Raw genomic sequence first — 21,364 nt, forward strand, 5'->3', positions numbered from 1 at the left:
GAAAAGTGTCAGTTACAATTCCAAATCCGTTAAGTAACCGGGGGCCACGCTCTGGAGTTCTGGTTTGACTTCTGCATTGCAGTGGTGGGCCCGGCAGAGCATGAAATTGGGTTTGTGTGAACATGTGCGTGCCTGGGTGTAGGGGACTGCCTTTTCTTTCCAGAATTGCAGTGAAGCATCTGAAAAGGTCTCTGAGAAAGTCTCCTCGGGCACATTCAGTGAGCAGGGTAGATGCCCTTGTTTCGCAAGTTTTCGCTTCTCTTTGTCTGTACAGGTTGTTCTGACTTCATGGCTGGGAGGAAACGGAGGACGTTGCAGAGCGCCTGCTGTTTGGCCCGTGGGGCCGAGCCAGGGAGCTGGCTCCTGTTCAGTGACAGGCCAGCGACAGGGCCGAGCCCCATGGCAGCAGGAGAAGGGCCACACAGAGTGCAGCCTCCTGCGTTTTACGTGGGGACCATGTGGCTGAGCTGGTCTCTCTCTGCTCTTGTTTATTATCTGGGCCTCATAAAGAGGGATCCTAAAAACACTGGCTCCGTCTTGGAGTGATGGCACAGAAATTTGTGTTGCAAATGTCACGTATGGCCTGGTTTGGCCAGGTTTCCGTCACTCGTTTGCCTCGGGTCTAACCTATGGCCTTGCCTACTGCCATCACTCCGCCGCCTGGCCCCCCTCCCTCCCCCCAACCCTGAACCCTCTTCCTTGGGAGATTGTGAGGGGCTAAGGGGGACGTAGACAAGGAAGTTTTTCTTCTTTTTATTTGACTTTGTGAAGACTTTTTTCTTCTACTCCGGGAACTCTGGTAGACTGTTTGAAACATCTGATCGTGTCGTTCTCTGAGACCATTGACCTCACATACGCTGGTGTGATGCCAAGAAGATGGAACTCACAGCCTCGAAGGGCAGGGAGTTGGGGTCCTCTGTGCTCTGATGGGTGAACTCCTGGTCGTCCCATCACATAAGTGGCATGGCTGTCCCATAGTAGCCTTGGTCCGCCACAAAAATAGGAGTTTGCCGTCATGGCCAACCTTGATGTTCACAGGAATGCTTGTGGTGTTCAGAGCAGGTGAGAGTTTGAGCTGGGGACCTATGCCTTCTAGCATAGCCAAGTCTCATACACAGAGCTTGGCCTGTGGTCAGAGGTCAGCGTATCCTCACGCTGCAGATGATGGGTGCTGTTCCCAGGCTTCTGTGAGAAAGCACATGGCATACTGCTCTGTGTTCTAGCGGCTAAAGGATGGGATTCAGTGCCTCTGAGTTACTATAATAATAATAGTGGAAACTCAGAGTTTAACTTGAGCTACTGTAGGTAGCATCTAAGGTTTCTGGACATTGGCGAAGGTGGCCCTTACATTGGCCACCGACTGGAAAGTGAGTTCTCTTGCTCGGAGGCAGTAAGCCTCCCACACCGAGGCACTAGGAGTCCTGGTACGTTGGACTTGGAGGCTTTCAAGGCTGGAGCTGAAATGGATGCTGGGTAGGTGTTGCTCAGGCATTGTTCCAAGGTTCTGGAGGCCAGTCATATTTTAAACAAGTCCAACAGCCCCTCGGAGGGCGCTGCAGGAAATCCAGCCCTTGGCTTGGTGTAGTTGCGTGGTCAGCGGGAGATAAAAGGGCGGACTGTTGGAGGCGAGGCCCCTCCTATCACTGGATGGCAAACTGTTAAGCGAAGATAAAAGGAAAGGGTAGGGATGTTCTTTTCCAACGCCACGAGGGTGCCTTTATCACAGGCATTCAAGTAAAATGAAGGGGGTGAGCTGAGGGAGTGTTACGACTGCAGGTGGTCTCAAGAACTTCATTCGAGAAACAGGACGTGGTTACACGCGGAGACAATTTTGTGTCAAAATATGGATAGAGGCCGGTCTTTTTTCAGCTGAGATCCCCACTTGACTGGGGATGTTTGTAATACACTGCTTAAGTTAATTTGGCATGCACCAGGGTTTCTAAACTTTGTGCTCCAGAAATTTCCCTTCTGGGGGCTCTCTCGAGACGCGTCAGGCCCTTCCGGGGCTGGGCAGATGTCTGGAATGGTCCCGGTCTGCCATTGAGGCCCCAGGGGCCAGGACCTATGATCTCTAACCACTGAGTCTCCTCTTAGGCTCCCTGCTGGTACTGGCCCAGTGCTCAGTCAGCTGGTGTTCATCTCCCCCTTGGAGGTCTTCCTTCCTGTTCTTTGTCACTCAGGAGGGAAGTTGAGGGGCTTGCAAAAGGTTCTCAGGGGTCAGGATGGGACTTGTCCTGTGATCCCGCACTGAAGGGCCTGGGCAAGCTCGGTGCCCCGTGTACGCTCAGTTAGACTCAAACCAACAGTGGGCTTGGGGCGCTCTGTGGTCCTTTGGGACCCTGCTGGGGCTGTGGGGCTCTGCCCTTTGTGCAGGGGCCACAGCAATGCAGTTAGATACCCCAGGGGAGTGCAGTTGTCGGGAACTGATCACCTTCTTAGAGGCTCAGGGCAGAAACGCCAGGGGGGCCTCTATGGCTCATACTTCCTCCAGGAGCCTGTGCTCATCTCCCCGCAGAGAAGCCAGCCTCCCGAGCTGCCTCTGCTGGCCGGCTTCTTAGGGCTGGGGCTCGGAGACCGGTGCCATGTGGCACCTGCCTTCCTGGTGCCCTGTCCTGCCCCCAGAGTAGCTTCTTGGTTTGGGCTCAGTGTTAAAGGAAAACCACTTGCTTGCTGATGTTTTTGGCTGGTTGGCTGGCGATAAACACTTGTCAGCTGCTTATATCTCAGAGTATTTGTTTTTCTTCGTAGATATAGGGGTGAATACTTTTCTTAGAGGCAAAAGCTAGGGGAAGAGGTCATCCATTAGAGGGCATAGCAGGCAGGCCATGGAACACCTGGTGGCCTGGGCATGGTGCAGTCATTCTCAGCTGACCGTTTGTAATGTCTGATCGCCCACTGTGAGATGTTGCCCAGAGCCAACCCTTTTTCCAGTGGGCAAGGGAAGAGGGGCTCTCCTTCCACTGCCTTCTCTGAAGCATTTCGGAACAATACATCTGTCTCCCAGAAAGCAATTTTGGTTTTATAAGGGCTGTCCCCCTGAAATGGCCCTAAGTTCTGGGAGCTGGAAGGCCAGATCCGAGGTTACCCATCTGCCTGGAGTGGGGGGTGGGGGTGGTCAGCTTGCATCCAGCTTCTCGAGTCGGGGAGAGAGTGGAGAATCCTGTTTCTGCAGCCCCTTTACCCAAGCGTGTCTGAAAGGCCAGCCCCGCAACCTCAGGGCCTGTGAAAGAGTTGCAGGATATTGCCTAAAACTCTCTGCAAACGGCTGCTGAACTTTACCCCAGCCTCCTCCTCCTCCAAGCTGTAAATGTGATTAAAGGCACCCAGACCCACTTCAGGGAGGGTCTGGGGCCAGTGGCTGGTTGTCAGCCGCCCTGCAGTCAGGTGGCACAGCTGAGAGGGAGAGGTGCTCAAGCACTGGGGAGGAGTGAACCAGAGCCCGCAGCAGCCCGCAGCGCCCGCTTCCTTGATTAAGCAAATGCCGAGCTGCCCAGGATTTGTTTCCCCTGCGAACTGAAGCTGGAGGGGTTTTATTTCCTGCTCTCCCTGCAACATTGGAGTGAGCCAGCCAGCGGGGCAGCAGCTGCTCTGCCCCTTGTCCTTAATGAGATTGCATTCGTGATAAGCTCAATTATCTTTCAGGGTTAAACTGGGGGGCTGGAATGGAAAATTCTAAAGATCCTCAAACTGACCCCTCCCCTGAAAGCGTTGGCAATAGGGGAAGCCCTTGGAGGAGTCTAGGAGTTGGGGGGGGTGGTTGGCTCAGGGGCTGGGGAAGCTGGGACGCTGGGAGCTCAATGGTGTGACACGGGCAGCTGGTGTTGGCAGGTGCTGTACCTGGAAAGGGTCTTCGGGAGTATTCCTTGGATTGCTTTCTGTGCTGTGAAAGCAGCATGACTAGCTTCGTTTTCTGGACGGTTCACGTACCTGGCGCCGCTGGCGGTAAGCAAAGCTTTTATTTCAGTTCAACAAGACTTCAGACTCCCGCACCTTACGCTCTTTTAAATCCTACTTCTGGAGTTGATTCTCCTCGCTCCTGCTTCTGAATCTGATGGGATTAGGAGAGAGGGAAGGTCCTCTTCCCCTGTATAGAAATCTGAAAGTCAAAAGGATGATCGGATACAGTCACTGGATCATCCTCTGTTATTCAGCCTCTGTTTGCCTGCTTCCAGGGACAGCAGGCTCCTTACTGTGCCTCATTCTGTCTGTGATCAGGGCTAGTTCAGAGCTCTGGCGTAAAGGATTATGGGGTCCCAGGCCTGCTTCTTTGTACAGATGTCATTCATGCTGTGGGGGCACGTGAGGAGAGGGTGAGCTGCCTACCTCCACCCCGCTTGGGAAGCCTTCAAGGTGTCTCACGTTCTTTCTCTTTGATGGGCTGAACATGTCTGGTTCCTTCAGGCATTTCTTGTTTTCCCCCTAACTTGATTTCCCAGTGCTCATGGCTCTTGGAATGGTCTTTCCATGATCATCATCGTGGTACAGAGGAAGGTGTAACAATTTTGGAGTTGGCAACCCTGGGCTAGATAAAATCCCGGCCCTGCTCCCTAGGAGCTGCTTAATAGCTGGCAAGTAACCTCACCATTGCCTCACAAGGTTTGGGGAAGGAGTCACATAAAGTACCTAACAAATTTTCTAGCCCAGAGTCTGTGTCACAAAGGGTCAGTGCCCCCCCTAGTTACTGGGGAAGGAGGTGCTCTGAAAGACAGTCATTGGAGGTACACCAGACCTCTGACAGACCCTTACTTAAATCCTGTTTTCTATTATAGCAATAGTCTTCTCTTTTTAAACTCCTCAGCGGAGGTGTGATGTGCAGGCCTCTCCCCACCCTTTCCTGATAAGGCGGAGGCACATCTTAGGGTGGGGTAGGGTGGGGGCTTCTCAGCTCAGTCCCCCGAAGGGAGACTTGTTCTGGCTCTGGCCCGAAGAGCCTTTTGTGCCCTGGGGGTAGGTGATGCTTCCCACGCCCAGCTTGAGTGCTCCCTTAGTTAGGCCCCCCTGGCCTGCCCACCGCGGTCCTTCTCACCTGCTTCCTCAGGCCTAGTAGGGAACCAGGCTCACTTCTGCTAAGTTGGGCAAGGAGGTGATGAAATACCAGATCCCAGCAGCCAGTTTCGAGAAAGCCCAGCTCACCTGGAGAGAGAAGGGACAGGGCCGGGCCCCATGGGCCGCAGGGAGGGTGGGGGTGGGGTGGGAGGGGCCTCCCGGACGGCCAGGGCACTGGGGAGCAAATGGCTGCCGTGTGGCAGCTGTGACTTGGCTTCGCATGTCTGGCGGGAGTTCGATCCTGTCAGTGAGACGTGCTTCCAGGAGAAGAGTTGTAAAGCACGCCTCCGGCTGCTTCCCGGGCTCAGTGACGACCCAGAAGCTTAGACGCCGCACTTTGCCCCACTTCCTCCGAAGAAGCCAAGAGCCCTGTGGAGACATACAGGAAGAAGAGTAGGGTCCCACGGACAGTTTCATAAACCAGCGGGCGCAGAAATCAGCCCGTCTTTCCAGGGGTTGGTATTTCGGAGAGTAAATTTCATCGGTGAAGTTTGGTCAGCAAGAAGCCTGCCTTCCAGTCAGCGCTTGGCTCCCTGCTGAAGTGTGTGTGTCCCGTAACCATCAAAATGTCCGCAAGTGACTTTTATTTTTATGAGAGAAACTGCTTCCAGCATGGGACCTGTCACTCCCCTGAGCTGCCCCTCTCTGTCTCCGTGCCCCCCACCCGGACATAACCGAATATTGAAATGCCCCTTTACCCGAGGATAGTAAACCTTCCTTGTGGAGAGCCAGCAGCCTGTGGTAATCCTGGCACCCATGGGGGCTCCTGAGACCTTATTGGTGCGGGGCAGCCGCTCTAGGCTGGAGGAGTGGCCTCTGCTCCATTTGTCCCTCTCCATCCGAGAGTCCCATTAAGAGACACAGCGCAGGAGACCCTGAGCTCCCTCTGAGGCGGATGGGGCTTCTTCCGGTTTGCCTTCCCTCAGCGCTCTCCTCCCTGAGTGTTCTTCTCACCTGCCCTCTTTGGGGCGCACATACTCCCGTGAGCAGCAGAGAAATTTGTGGGGCCCGCGAGGGTGTCCAGGGCCACCAGAAATCCTGGCGGCTGGCTTTGACTGTGGAGAACATCCCAGAGCAGACTTCCCAGGAGTGACAGCTTGGCGGATGCCATTTGCTGTAGAGATGGCTCTGAAGGTCCAGAGTCTCCCCGAGGCGCAGCACTGCAGGCTGGCCCTGCCTTGTCTGGAGTTCACATCTGACATGTCCCCATTCCTGAGCGGCTGAAATAGGCCCTGCATAAATTAACCGCCCCCATACACACTACATTCCTTCCTTTCTTTCCACTCATTAATGCATTCATTCATTCATCCTGGTGGGTACACCTAAAATTAGAACTGAGATCCGAGTTTCTAGCACCTTGGTTTTTGTAACAGTGGCTCCTTCCAAATTCTCGCAGAAGGAAAGTTTCTCAGGGAGATCCTTGGTTTTGTGTCAGCCTTCTTGTAGAATTCTCTGTAAAGATGAACGCTGGTTCCGAAGGCTTTGCCAGAATCCCCTGAGAGCTAACATACAGACTCACAGGGCCCATCCCTGGAGGTGTTTCTGATGTAGACATTCTGGAGTGGGGCCTGAGCATCTTTATTTCTTTTTCTTGCTCTTGGTCTTAGTGCACAATCCTTGATACAAGTGCTGTGTAAGTCAGTTTCAGGTGTACAGCATAGCGACCTGACTGACCTACATTGAGAGTCTGCATTTCTAGCAAAGGTCCTCTGATGCTCCCTCGTGGGGACCATACTTTGGGGTGGCCTGTGTGGCAGGATCAGTAGTAGTTAACTTCTCACTGGCTGGATGAGACTGACATTCCCTTCACGTGGTGTTTACGTCATTTTTGCTCCGTGCCATTGTGCCTGCACCCTCCCAAGCTTCTGTGTTCCCTATCTCTTGCCCTCCCCCACTACTTCCCCCCACAGACACCTTGTTGGAACCCCAGGACCTGCGTGTGTAGGCTTCCTGCCAGAGCTCCTTCCTTTCATTCCAGGCCTGCATTTCCATATGCATGGAAGCGGAAGTGGCCTAGGGGACATAGATGGCCTCTGAGGTCACACTGGTGGATCAGTTGGATCCAGCCACTCGGGCAGAACTGGGCTGTTCAGGATTTCAGGCAGAGCCTGGTGGCTTCCTTCCAATTTCCTTCTCCTTCTAGAATTCAAGGGTGTAGAATGTGGAGGTACCCCCCCGCCCCCATCCCCCATCTCTTTGCACAGCAAGGGCAGTGAGTGCTTGCAGACTCTTGCCCTATGCAGTGAACTTTCCAGTCTGAGGTAGAAGTCCAGCCATGCATCCTGCCAGAGAGAGGAAGGCAGAGGTGAAGGTGTGAGAGAGGTCCTTTCCCTGCCTAGAAACAGGCAGAAATGCAAGGCCAGGTGCCGAGCAGTCCGGAAGGGCAGAAGTGACTCAGAATATGATTGTGACGAGTCAGAGAATGTGATTGAGGGAGTGCATCTGTTCTCTCCAGCCCTGTGCCAGGACGCAGATTTTGTCCAGAAGAAACTCAGCAGTGTTTAGAAGCTGGATACGCTTTTGCTTTGCTGCCGGATCTTCGGCGCAGGTTGCTTAACCCTCTGCACCTTAGTTTTCTCATCTGTATAGGGGGACCAGGGCTCCTCGGGTGTGGCTGGGAGGATGCCGTGAGATGCTGTACTTAGCGTGTGGCAAGTAGTGTTCAAGACCCAGCAGCTGCCATCATCATCAGTAGTGTTGGTATTAATATTGCAGAGTCAGAGTTTTATAACAAAGAGCTTCGGGAATTATCTCAGTGGGAATGAAGTGTGAAAGGTAGCCCCTGAGAGATAGGAGTGGAGGGGGCTGGCATGCAGAGGTGCATTCTGGGAGAAGAAACTGAACAGAGAGGTCACCCCCGGCAGGAAGGCCAGAAGGTAAAGGAAGGCCAGAGCATAGGGAGCTTTGAATGGCAGGTTAGAAGGTCTCACTACTTCCTGTCATCTTGAGGGAATGTTTTGGAGGCAGACCTCAGAAGCCAGCCCCGTGGGAGGGCCCACATACATGGTCTTCACCGTCCCCCCCCCCCCCAGCGGGGAGAATGCAGAACTGGCCAGAGCAGCTCGCGTTGCTGTTGCCGAGTTGGGCCCAGCCTGCTGGAGCGTTCCATGGGACACTCCAAGGCCTCATCTGACCAAAGCCCATGCCAATGAGGGAGACGGTGACTTGCCTGGGTTGCCGCCCCGTGCAAGGCATAGACCGAGCCCATCGCCAAGAAACACATCAACGTCCTGGAACTCAGAGCCGTCATCACAGCTGTCAGCCTTCACAGCACACACGAGGCTGTCCTGGTTAGAGGAGACAGTCTTGCCCCACGCTTTGCAGGCCAGGGAGAACGGGCATTGCCGTGGTGCGACACCTCATCTGGTTCGGTTTTGTCCCCAGCCTAGACAAGAGGGACGGAAGAGTATTTTCCTTTCTGACGGAGCTCGGTCTAAGAGAGACGTCCTTGCGGCTTATAAAGCCCCCTATTAGAGCATCCATGGGCCTCTCCTGTCATCCTAGGCATCTGACTTACCCCATCTGTCCCGCAGGCCTTTAGGAGAGATTTTAGATTTCACTTAAGAATCCTTTGGGTTTTCAGAAGCTGAGAAGCTTTGTTTCTAGACGATCTTCCCTTTTATCTTTCATCTCCCCTTTGCTATCTCATTGGACCTGGAGACAGGCTCCTTAATCTTTTCTTTCTGGCTTTACATAGCATTGTCCCTTATCTCCTCGGGGGCCTGTGGGCTGGAGGCCAGCCTTCCCTGCCCCCTCATCCTCACAGATGGGCCTCTGCCCTCTCCAAGTCATCCTGCTTCCAGTGGATCAGGACAGAGCCCGTGTGGGAATGCAAACTCAGCGTCCCCCCGCAGGAGCCCCGAGAGCCTCCCCTCCAGATTCCCAGCCTGTGCTCCTCACGTTCTCCTGCTCGAGTCACCTTCTAGGACACAGGCTCTCCTCACCTGGTTTTTTCTGCCCTCTTTTTCCTCCTCCTCTCGCCACCCCGCCCCACCCAGGCGATGGTGATAGAGGTGAAGGGTATCTTGAATTTTCTTCCAAGAACTGTCCTGGGCTTATCCACTTGCTGAGTTCTGTGAATACCTCAGGCCTGATGGAACCCCAGTAACCCCTTGTCCCTCAGCTTTATTGCAAGATGTCTTCAGTATTCAGATCCTTTACATCCAAGATCAGAAGATAGAAGTTTCAGGGTCAAGTGTGTCGGGTCGCCGTGCTCCCATTCTGGGTCCCTGTGTGTACTGAGGAGATTCCTTGGTGGACTTTTTTAAAGTATCTTTTTTAAATGAGCGGGGAGGGTAAGTTCAAAAGTTAATGAGAGTCGTAGTTATATTTTGGAAAGTTTAAATTCCAGAGGCTCATCTCTGTGGTGGTGGCTTTTTAATAATTATACATTGAACTATAATTCACTTTATTTGGAGATGGTGGTAGTTTCTAGAAAACAACCATGGAGCTGTTGCGCTCGACTTTCTTCCTATTAAAATTTACTGTGAGGGGCGTCTGGGTGGCTCAGTCAGTTAAGTGTCTGACTTTGACTTAAGTCATGATTTTGGGGTCCTTCGGTCTGGCCCCTTGTCGGCCGCCCTGCTCAGTGGGGAGCCTGCTTCTCCCTCTCCTTCCGCTCTTCCCCCCATTCGTGTTCCTTCTCTTTCTTGCTCACTCTCTCAAATAAATAAAATCCTGAAAAAATCGGCTTGAAATTTGCTGTGAATTAAGAAATGAATAAAAAGGGAGGGAAATCGGGCTTGTTTTTTGTGGTGGTGTTTTTGGTTTTTCTTCTCCCACAGTGTTTCCCCTCAGCCGAGGCATCTTTAAGTTTGGGTGGGGGTGATCCGCATGGACGTTCTGCATTTCTAAAACCTGATGAGGACGGTAATGAGCTCGACCTGATTCATAGTTTAAAGGAAGGTGAGTTGTCAAGTAAAAGCAGGATTCTTACCCTGCTTACCCCCAGGATGAGTTTCTGAGCTCCCTAAACTCTTGATGCTGAAGGGAAATGTTGAGACTATAGCCTCATGTGCATCGTTCTCTGGGAAGGTCTTAATTTTTTTGTCAGACCCTTAAAGAGGTTCTTGCCGCCACCAAACCATTGAGAATCACTAAGGTAGTAATAAGGATTCCTCGGGGCTTACGGGGTCTCTATCCCACTGGGGGGCTGTCCCTATGAGTTACTCCTAGTTTCTTGATACTTGGCTCAAGATCCAAAGAACTTTTCAGAAGGAGAAGGGGCAAAGAGAAAAGTTGGAGAGTTGCCAACAGTGAGGTGTAGTTCACATGTCAGCAGTCTCCACGGAGCGGCTTGCAGCCCGGTTGGTGGCACTTTGTCCCCCAACTGGCCAGTCCAGCAGGGGGCTTGCCTGTCGGAGGTGCTCAGGAACCTGTCGCGGGCAGAGTGAGTGCCGTTCAAGATGATAACTGGGCGTGTGGCCTCACAGAGCCGCTTTCCTCCAGACGCGCGGAGAGGGGATAAAAATCAGAAAGTGGGCCAAGCAGGTGTTTCTCGACAGCGTTGGTCTGTGTGGCGGTTCGGTGTACATCCTTCCATCTCCCGCTTGGGCACTCCCCAGTTCAGCTTTGGGATGCTGTTCTCAGAAACGGGATGTGGCTGAACGCTGCAGCTCTGGGGGAGGCTGCGGAAGGCCGCATTCTGGGGCTCCCGGACTTTGCAGAGGGCCAGCTTTCTCCCAGGGCAGGGTTTGGAGGCCCCTGGCACCCCAGAGCACATGTGCTCAAACTCTTGGCTGGGGGGTGGGGTGGGGGGTGGGGATGCGCGGCACTGGAGATGTATCCTCCCTACAGCAAGGAGAGGCTTGTCCTGTCTGAACTGTCGGGGGCGCTTCCCCTGTCACTCAGGAGAAGGTGTACTCATCTGTCCTTACGGTAAAGGATTGTTTGGTTCCATGTTGTCTACTCTCTCCAGCTGTCCTCTTGCCACTCGGTTGCTGATAGCACTTAGTGTGGTCTTGTTCTCACCGGAAGTCCGTTCGCATGGGCTGTTACCGCGCTGCTGGGATGCCTGGAGCTCCCCCCGCCCCCCCGCCGGGGCCAGCGGTCCTAGCTGCTGGTCTTGACTCCCCCTTCATGTCACCTTTTCTCATTTGTGCAGGCTGCTCCGACTCTGCACGCCAGAGGTCGTGGCTTTGAGGTGTGACCCTGCCCACGTCTGGGCTCCGCCAGTGCCAGCCCCTCAGTAAGGAGGGCCAGCTTGATAAGACGAGGAAAACAGGTCAGTTAAACTGGATCGACTTTCCTGGAGTCACAATAACTTGGAGTGTTGAGTCTTCTCTCCCCTCCCCACATTCCCTTTGAGTTGCTCTTTCTCTACCCCCGGGTCCTCCTGAGGCCTTGCTGCAAAACCTGTGAAATTGTGACCCTGAGTTGCTAGCTCCTCCTGATCCAGTGGGCCTGAAGTGTGGGAGGAGAAATCTGGGGTGTCGAGTGTCGGTCTCATAGGAAGTAGTGCTTCAGACACCCCTCTTCCCTGCCCAGCGCCCCCCACCATTCAGACTGTTTCAACTAACAGACGCCTGGCAAGTCTACTTGGCCCTGTCGATGAAGATGAAGACTTGACTTCTTATCTGTGATGTGGGAACTTCATCGGAGCTCCCAGTCCTCTCTGGTTCCAGTTGGAGCACATTGCATTAGAATGGGGCCAGTGATTTTTTATTTTGTTCATTGTCAGTATTTTATTGCTGTTATTTGCTCTCCCCAGTAGCAGGCCTGATGCATAGGATGGTGTCAGGGAGCAAAGGGAAGCATGAAGATGCCAAGACTATTAATATCCCTAAAGAAAAACACGCTTTGTAAATGGACCTTAAGCTGTACGGTTCCACTTTCATCCCTCAGATCAAATCTCGGAAGGTTTAGGTTTTTCAGTTTGGGTTATTGCCCCAGTGTAGTCCAGCGTCGGGCATGGGTCCGGGCCACCTGGCCTCTGGTTAAATCCGTGCACAGATGTGCCTTAATGCTAACGTGGATTTTTTCCCATAACCTGGAACAATGAGCTCCCTTATTTTACACCAGGTCCTTTCCCTTCTTCCCTGTTCCATCCTCCCAGAACCAGAAAGAACTCAAGTATAAGACTCAAGAGCAAACAGGAGTAAAAACCAAAGCTTCTTGGGTTGCTTCTGAAACAGCTTTTCAGGGATGAGTCTAATAACTGGGCTCTTCTTTTCAAACAATGTAGCTGCAGGTTTGTTTTTGCTAACTGCATTTTCCGACCAGAGATGAGAAGTCTCATCTCTCATATTGCTACTTACTTACGTGTAAACTAGGTAAAGGAAGTAAATGTAGCATATGTTTTCCTGTCCAGACAAAATGGGAAACAACAAGTGTGTGTTTCTTCTTTTCCAATAGGGTTAAACCCTTACAATGTTCAGCCCCGGTGTTGTTTAGCTCTCATGGCTATGGGTAGAGATTGTATATTGAAGACACTTAGGGTGTTTGTAAGAATTTATGTTTGATGTTATAATGACTGTAACAAAAATTCTTACTAGCAATCTGGCTCTGTTACTTGAATATATTTTTTTATTTTATATTTATAATTTTAATTTTTCATGTTGACTGTCTTCGCTGTGCATTTTCCTTTCCCTGTTCAATGATAGGATATAGTTTTCACAACTTACAATTTTACATTGAGTCCTAGAGGTGTTTAACCTATTCCCAGATTTCAGTAAATGACCACATTTTTCTTTCCTAAGTGTATATTGGGCCAAAAGCAAGATTATCTCCTAAACTGCTCTTGTAGAGCACTAGAAAGGTTAACTTTCTTTTTACTGCCATAATGTAAGTCCAATAAAGAGTTATGGTCAGCTATTTCATAATTTGCTGTAGATAAAACTAAGGAGGAAATATATTTGAAAGAACAAGATGGTTTTAAGATTGAAGGCATCCACTTATTTGAGTCAAACAGACAAGTATACGCTGATTGATTATAACAGTTCTAGGGAACTGACGATACTTTTAGAAATGCAGTAGGAAAAAAATCGGGTGTGCCCCTGTGTATGCACACTTACGTGCGTGTGCTTGTGTCTCACAATTTTTCCTAGACAGAAAAATCCCAAGTGAATTTTCAAACACCATTAAAAACAGTTAGTTTGAAGCGCAGTTCTAAAAGGCCTAGCATGGAGAAACTTCACAGGACAGCAGTTTGTTTTTTTCATTAATTTGGGATGTAGCTCTTCTCCCTTTGTGGGAAAGATGTGCGGGGGACCACTCCACCAAGTTATCTTAGTAGTTGCACGTTTCTGCAGCTCGTCCTTTTACTTACACCATTTGGAAACCCATTACAACCCTATCTTCAAAATGTCTGTCCACAAGGAAGGCACATTTCGTCTCTTGACGAGAAAAGTACGGTTCCTAAGACTCTCTTTGGCTCCTCTGGTAAGATTTTAGCTCAAGACTTCTGAGCTGATGGCACCATCACTTACTAAAGTTATATCCCCAAGTTCTTCTTGCTGTGCTGCTGGACACATTTGTAGCCACTCTGCATGTTACCATTTGTCATATCCTAGGTCACATCCCCTGAAGTTGGAGGAGGAAGCCATAAGAAATCATGTTCTTTCTGGTGGTGGTTCTAAGCCTTCACTTGGCTGCTGAGATAAGGAGCTTGATCTTTGACTAAAGTCCTGTTGAGGCCTGCTATGGGATAATAGGATGTGTGGCTTACTGACAGGGCTCTCACTCTAGAATATCTTCCCAGAGAAAATGAGGAAAGTAGTTTACCGGCAGACTTACTTCTGGCTGTACCTACTGCCGTGGTATGGAACTAGAAGGGGCTGAATGGCCACGAGCCATGGTGTTCCATTTGGTCATTCTGTTCGTATTACCACTTTTCTTTTTAGATCTGACCTAATACCTTCTAGACCATGAGATTTTCGTGAGTTCTTTTCCTGCCAGCCTTACCTTTGGTCAGTTTTAGGCAGAGACAGGTCAAGAAGGAGTCTGAGTGTGGGGGACTGGGGTGTAGGGTATGAAGGAAAATTCAATGTGGGTATAAATGGGAACCCCAGAAAGTAAAATACCACAAAATTGTTTCGGCTGTTGAGAGTGAGGGTGACAGCACTATAGGGAACATCAGTTAAAGGTTGAAAAAGCAAACACAGAAGGTGGTTTTGGAAGAAAAGGATGACTTAAATATCACCTCCTCCCTTTTGTGTATTCTCGTGAATCGAGTGGCCTGAGATTACGACAAATACGTGGTTTCAGTTTTTTCATCCCTGGGTCAAAAGGCATTCACTGAATCTTTTTGCCTTTGCTTCCCTTCCAGTGTCAACAAGTGATAGAAGAGAAGAAAAAAAAAAGAAGCGAACGCAGACCCCTTTCCTACTCCACGTGGATGATAGCTATAGCAGGGGAAGGTCTCATAGTATATGAGTTGGGGCAGAAAATGGAGGTAATTGACAGTGGGGGCCGGTTGGTTCTTCTTTCCACTCTCTGGGGTATAGGTACATGACATACTTGTATATTTGAAGCAACAGTCTTTTTTTGTGTTGATATGAAATTTGGTTATAAATCTGGTAGGATTGGCTTCTCAGTTGTCCTCCACAGTTCGGGCTCCCCTGTTAAAAACACTATATTGTGGAAGTGGAGTTAAGTGAGACCTGATAGCCTTCATCATTAGTTGTTAAGTCTAGAACGTTTATGTAGTAGCACATGTGTTAGGGTTATGAGGAGGGTGCTGGCCAAACATTAGCTCCCTGGGCTTTCCTACTTGTTGGCCAAGCCTTTCCCATTCTGCCTAATGAAAGAATAGGGAAAGCCAAGAGACCTGTGTCTGCTGCTGTTGGGGGTTGTGTCGGTGTGTCCGCTCAGAAAGGAGGAAGCAAGGTTATCAGTCTCTGGCATGACAGAGCCTCATTCACGTGAAAGCTTAAGTCATTTTGGGGCATGAGTGTCAGCTTGAACAAAGGAGGGTTTTAGGTGTTTTGACCTGACTTAACAGTTACGGGAGCCCTGGCTGCCGCCCCCTGGCTCTGACAGACGCCAAATCTCACAGTGACCAACAGCAGCGATTTCCGATTTTCAGTTCTATGGCAGAGGCTTCTTAGAAGCTTAAACCCTTGACCCAATGACGTCAAGTCCGCCCATTGGCTTGGAAGGTTCAGACTTGTCTTCTGTCAACACCATGATGTCAGCGGTAATGAGTGTAGGGAAGGTCGCCGAGAATGGCGGGAGCCCCCAGAGCGCCAAGTCCCCCACGAAGCCTCCGGGACCAAATCGGATTGGCAGAAGGAACCAGGTAAGCTTTTGTGCACTAGCTGTGGCATCTGGTGGCTTTAGTCTGTGAAGACGCTGGGAGAAGGATGTTCGCTTGAGCCCTAGCTTCCTAAGCTGAAACCCTGGACGTGTTCAGAACTTAGCACATACCGAGAGGCTTCGAAAGGGCATTTTTTTCAGGGCACATGTCAGTTTCCTCATGGAGAAAATTTTCTCTGCTCTGGTGTCAATATTGGTGGAAGCATCCTTTATTCTCTGTCCTGTAATTTGATTTGATTGCAAGCTTTCTTCACATGCTGTCTAAGGCAAAGAACTTGACGTACTCCTCCGCGGTTTCATGGTTCATTTCTTTCTTTATGCAGATGGTTAATTGGGTTTTCGAAGCCTCCTTCTTGATTTATTTTATTATTATTATTTTTAGCTGTCTTCACATTAGGTAGCAAATAAGTACTGGTTTTGCTGAATCTCCCATTCCACTTTCCATCCTTGACAAAGCACAGAATTTGACTCCAGAGAATTCTACTTTAGTCCTCTTGAATTTTTAGTGGGCATCAGGTCAGGAGGCGTGGGAAAGAGTAAGTGGGTGGGCCAGGATTGGAAGGACTAATTAATGTGTTAACAAAAGTCTGTGTCTCCTCCTTTGGGAAGTAAGGTGGATCTTTTAATTAACGTACCCATGGGGGCATGTGAAAAGTTGTGTCTCTTCTGTTAGCAACACATTCAGCGAAACTCGAGGAGTGAGGCAGAAGGTGAGTAGTTTTGTTCTTCTCTGAATCCACGTAATCCCAACTGATGAGCTCCACGCTGAATTTTTGGTTAAACGTACTTAATGGGCTTATACCAAATCCTCGGGGGAAGAGGCAATCTTCCCAGTTAGCCTCTATTACCAGGGATGGCCTAGAAAGTAAACCCGTTGGGCTTCTGTGAATTTGTTTTCTATTTCGTTAATAATCGTCCAGTGACTCTCCTTCTACAGAATTGTCTGAGCACCATCTATGATGGTTTTCTATAAATTCTTAGAACATTAGTCCAGGCTTCTGATAGAAGCTGTCCTCCAGGAAGGGTCTTACCAGCCTAAAATCCCTCCAGCAACATAGGAGAAGGGTCCGTTTGCTCATGTCTTCCCCGCGGCTGAAGACTTGCAGGGCTCCGTGATGACGTAGGGTCAGAGCACTGATACCTTTTTCTCTCTTTTTTCCCTTGTCTCTGCCTGCCTCTCTTCCTATGGGTACCTGAGAAAATACTCAGCCTGTATGACTGTGGCCTGAGTCAAGAAGGAGCGCTAGCTCTGGGAAGAAAAGGTTTATTTCCACTCTCACATGACTGTCCATCCATCCATCTGTCCGTCCATCTCTCCATCCACCCACCCATTTCACAGTATATACTTCCGGCCAGGAACTGCCCCAGGTGCCAGGCATTTTGGGATGAACGAGATACGAAAAGTCACTGTCTCCTCATCCTTCTGTGTTCGACCAAGACTAAGTGGCATGGGTAGTGACGAGCACACCGTTTCCCCGGCATAGGTGGGGTTGACCCAAGTCCAGGCTCTGGTCCCTTCCTGGTGCTTCAGAGACCGTGGGGGTAGAACTGTAGAGCATGGCCAGCAGCTCCTCCATCCCTGTGGGGTTAGTGGAGGGGACTCTGCAGGCAAATGGTGCAAGTGTCCCTGAGCCTTTCTCGTCTGCTTCCGATGTCCTCCAGGGTTCCTTGGGTCACTGGCTTAGTGTTTGAGAGGGGGGTCTGGGCCCCAGGGACTGTGGAAAGACAGTGCATGCAAAACCCCAGAGCACAGCTGGTGAGAGGGAATACGTCACCCTTACCTGTGAGCACACGGGCACGGCTGAGAGCAGGCGCCCGGAGAGAGAAGTCCCATCAGCACTAGCACTGAGTTCCAGGACAGATTAGCCACAGCCGGACGCTGACGAGGGTGCCAGATTGTTTCATTAGGGAATGGTTAGTTATCACATTAGCTGCTAATTTTATCTGTCAGCTCAGGAAGTCTGCTCCTTCCAGCAGCACAGCCGCAAGAACTGGATTCACAGGGCTCCGGCTGGGCTGCTCTCTTTTCTCTTGGGTTGCTTTGCAAAAATTAAATCTGAATCCAGGGATCTATATTTCTCCCAGACTGTTGTGGATTCTGTAGATCTGCTTTAGGGTCTGCGGCGGGCCGCAGCCAAGCCTCAGAGAAGGTCTGGGTTCCGGTTTGTGATAAACCCTGGACTTTGTGCTAGACAGTCCAGGGAGCTGCTCAGTATGTCTAGTATCTGCCTCGAGATGAACACAGAATGATGGTTTTTTTGTTTAGTTTTGTTTTTTAAGATTTTATTTATTAATTTGAGATAGCGTGATGCGGGGGGGGGGGGGGGTTGGTGGGGAGCGGCAGGGAGAGGGAGGAGCAGAATCCCCGCTGAGTAGGGAGCCCGACACAGGGCTTTAGCCCAGGACCCTGAGATCACGACCTGAGCCCAAGGTAGATGTCTAACCCACTGAGCTACCCAGGTGCCCTCCGCAAGATGGTTTTTTTAAAAATGTGCTGCCTCAGGAGCTTGGCCACAGGGATGCCTGCTTTTTACATTTATTGACATCCTACCCATGAATTTTTCTTTAAAAAATGTTTTTATATATTTATAATATATAATTATTAATCATTATATGTGTATAAATATAAATTTATATATTATTTTTTAATCTACTAATTGAACAAAAATACCCCAGAGACTGAGTTTTGGCCCAGCGATGAGACCACCCTCGTTATTATAGTGAGTGCTCATATTTTGTTGGGAATACTTGTGTTTCTGGTGTTTCTGTTTGCTGGTCAGCTCCGTGCTCATGGGAGTCGGAAGGGCCGAGGACGAGCGACCTCACACGACCTCATGCCCCTGGAGGATGGAAGGGCACGGGTGACGGGATGAGACTATGGTGGCTCTTTTTCAGCATCTCTGGGTTAATCAACTTCCTTAGACTAAACATCCTTTTTTTTTTTTAATTTGCAAACAAAAAAACGTGCAGCATACCTCATCCTCAGAGCCAGTGCCACAGGTTAGAAAAGCATTTGTATGGCTTCAGATGAGGCCTGTTGGACTTCGCAGAGGGAGGGAACTGCTGCGCGCAGGGCCATCCTGGACATCCCCATGTGTCCCCTCCACCCTGTCTGCCCTGTGGTGCCATTTGTGTTCAGAGTCTTCAGGGTGACTTGTATTTTCATCACATCTCACGAGCCAGCCACACGGGTGTTTCCTCTCTGGGCCTTGGAGTTAATCCTTTTTTGTTCAGACTTCCAGAGCGCAGTGGTCTACTGCCCCGGCTGTGGAGCTGCTGGCCCGAGTTCGACTGCAGGGTCTGCTACCCCACGGTTCTCTCCTTTGGGATAGCTTACTTGCCTCTCTCTACCTGTTTCCTCATCCAGAAAATGGGATCTATAATGGTGATTGTGGGAAAAAAAAAAAAAAAAAACACGACATTTTCATGGGTGGAGTTGAGCGTGTAGTTAAGTGTTCAAGGGTGGCTTTTGTTGGCAGAGAACAAAAACTCATTCAAATGAATACAAGGAAAAAGAGGTCTGTTGAAGGAAGCCTAAGGGTCCAGCCTTAGAGACGGAAGTCCCCTGTCTTTGGCTCCCTAGTCTCACACTTCCATGAGGACTGATGGCCTCCCTAGCTGCATTCTCAGCTTGGGCTTGCCACGTTGCTCAGCCCAGGCCTCGGGCTACAGGAACTGTCTTCCTTTCCTTTTAAAGATTTTTTTATTTGTTCATTTGAGAGAGAGAGAGTGAAAGCGCACAAGCAAGGGAGGGGCAGAGGGAGAAGCAGGCCTCCCCGATGAGCAGAGAGTCTGACTCTGGGCATGATCCCAGGATCCTGAGATCATGACCTGAGCCGAAGGTAGACGCTTAACCGGCTGAGCCACCCAGGCACCCCTACATGAACTTTCAATTCAGGGGTTCATGGTTACCTAAGAGGGTAACTTAGTGACCCCCCCAAACCTGGATATGTATGAGCAACTCCTGGGGAGCTTATGAAACAAGTTGATTTCTGGGGTACAACCCCCAACCCCCAATTGGATTTAGCAAGTCATGTGAGTTTGGGTTAGAATTCTAGTTCAGAAAAGCTTCCAGGTGATTCTACTGACCAGGGAAACCCTCTGATCTCGGTCCCTAAGCATCTGAATTTCAGATTCCTGGGACAGGTGTCCAAGCCTTGACTCTCTTGGTTTGGGGATGAGGACAGACAGGTGGTGGTGCTTAGGGGCTGTGTGGGTGAGGAGGCACATCTGGAAAGAGGGACCATAGCATATGGCTAGTGAAGGAGCACGTCCTTTTCCTTAAAAAGGTAAAAATCTGTTGCTTGCAGGAAGCCTGTCCCATGTGTTTTGAGGGAACAACAGATGAGCCATCTCGGCAAGTTGTGAGCTGGTTCTTTTGTTCTTTTGTCACCCTCTGTGGGGGTCTTCATTTTGGGTTGTCTGTCGTTCCCTATCTCGGTGGTTTGGGCAGCATTCTTTTTTTTTTTTTTTAATTTTATTTGGCAGAGAGAGAAAGCAGGGGAAGGGGCGGAGAGAGAAGCAGACTCTCCGCTGAGCAGGGAGCCCCATGCGGGACTCGATCCCAGGACCCTGAGGTCATGATCTGAGTGGAAGGCAGACACTTAACTGACTGAGCCACCCAGGAACCCAGGGTTTTTTGTTTTTTGTTTAAGGGCAGCATTCTTATTCTTAGTGCTTATGAGCATTGTCAGGCAGGTGCAGGCAGCAAATAAGAGGCTCGAGTTGATGCCTGTTGGGCGCACAGCTGGGCACTGAAGCCTCGCCCTTTTGGATCTATGGGGTTTTCTTAGGAAAACTGTGCTTGGGGCCCTCAAGACCAGGTAGAAGATTGTGACAGGAGCTGCCTAGATAGGGCTTGGGGAGAAGTGTATTCTGTTTCTAGCTCTGCTGTGACTTGATCCTTGATTTTTGGGTCCTCGCTGATGATTAATGGGATGGCGTTTGGTAAAAACAACTATTTGTTGAGGTACTTACCCTGTACCGGGCACCGTTCCAGCCTTTTGTGTGTGTTCATTGATGGACTCCTCATCACCCTGCAGTGTGGTAGATGCTATTATTTTTCCCATTTGACCCCTGAGGAAACAGGGCAGACAGGAGCGGGACTTCCCCAAGCTCATACCCAACAGCTCTGGAGCCCGTGCTCTCAGCTCATTCATTGCTCTGGCTTTTGAGACCCAGGTACTTAACTCATGTCAGCCACTCTGCATTGGCTCAACTCTGCATTGAACTTGATTTTCCCTTGTGTTATGTCTTTGCAGGAAACGAAAGAGGAGAAGTCTTCCTATAACTGTCCCCTGTGTGAAAAGATTTGCACTACCCAGCATCAGCTAACCATGCACATCCGTCAGGTTTGCTGCCGATTTTCTATGTGTTTGAAAGCATTCTTCGTTAAGAGAAGGCAGTTTGATCTCTGCAGATGAACTGCGTCTCTGCTCCATTTAGATTTAATATGTGAACAGTCTTGAGGGTCGGTTATGAAATAAGTCTTGTGTGTCCAGGTTCCTGTGACCAAAATCCCAGGTCAATGTAGAATTACCTTTTCAGACTTGGACAAATATTTTGCTAACGGACCACATACAACAGAAGACCATTCGTCATACATGTCGTGTCAGTTTGAACTAAGTCTCTTCCTAGTACAGTGAGATCGTAGATGGGTCCTTTATACTGCTACAGGCTTCTGTTGTGCAGCAGGGAATTGGGGATTTCTTTTGGCTTCTATAATGGGACATTTATCCTTCTTCCTTACCTGCTGTGGGAGAAGACACATGATGAAGCATGGATGAATCTAGAACAATGGACTGACAACATGTGTAATACATGTATTTGGAGTGGGACTGGATGATTTTGTTCTCATCATGTTAGTGCCGTCTTTGGTCCCCTCCTCTGTTTCCCTACCCCCCACGTGCCTCCCCCTGGTAACCATCAGTTTGTTCTCTAGAATCAAGAGTCTGCTTCTTGGTTTGTCTCTCTCTCTCTCTTTGTTCCCTTTGCTCGTTTGTTTTGTTTCTTATATCCCGCCTATGAGCGAGAAGAATTGATGATACTAAAATCATAGCACAGT

At 50.0% G+C, this 21,364-nt stretch overlaps 1 protein-coding gene across 1 annotated transcript in view; it reads left to right on the forward strand.

Annotated features, from left to right (window-relative positions):
* The window catches only part of RREB1 (ras responsive element binding protein 1), a 127,239-nt gene that overhangs the window by 47,779 nt on the left and 58,096 nt on the right, over nt 1-21,364 (forward strand). The window contains 4 exon segments of the mRNA XM_004753673.3: nt 11,150-11,269; nt 14,312-14,437; nt 15,071-15,283; nt 20,562-20,651. Of these exon segments, the coding sequence (XP_004753730.2) occupies nt 15,113-15,283; nt 20,562-20,651 (261 nt within the window). The 5' untranslated portion in view covers nt 11,150-11,269; nt 14,312-14,437; nt 15,071-15,112.

The sequence above is a fragment of the Mustela putorius genome, unplaced genomic scaffold (genome assembly GCF_011764305.1).
Source record: "Mustela putorius furo isolate JIRA1106 unplaced genomic scaffold, ASM1176430v1.1 tig00003870_pilon_pilon_pilon, whole genome shotgun sequence".
In the NCBI taxonomy this organism is placed as follows: Eukaryota; Metazoa; Chordata; class Mammalia; order Carnivora; family Mustelidae; genus Mustela; species Mustela putorius.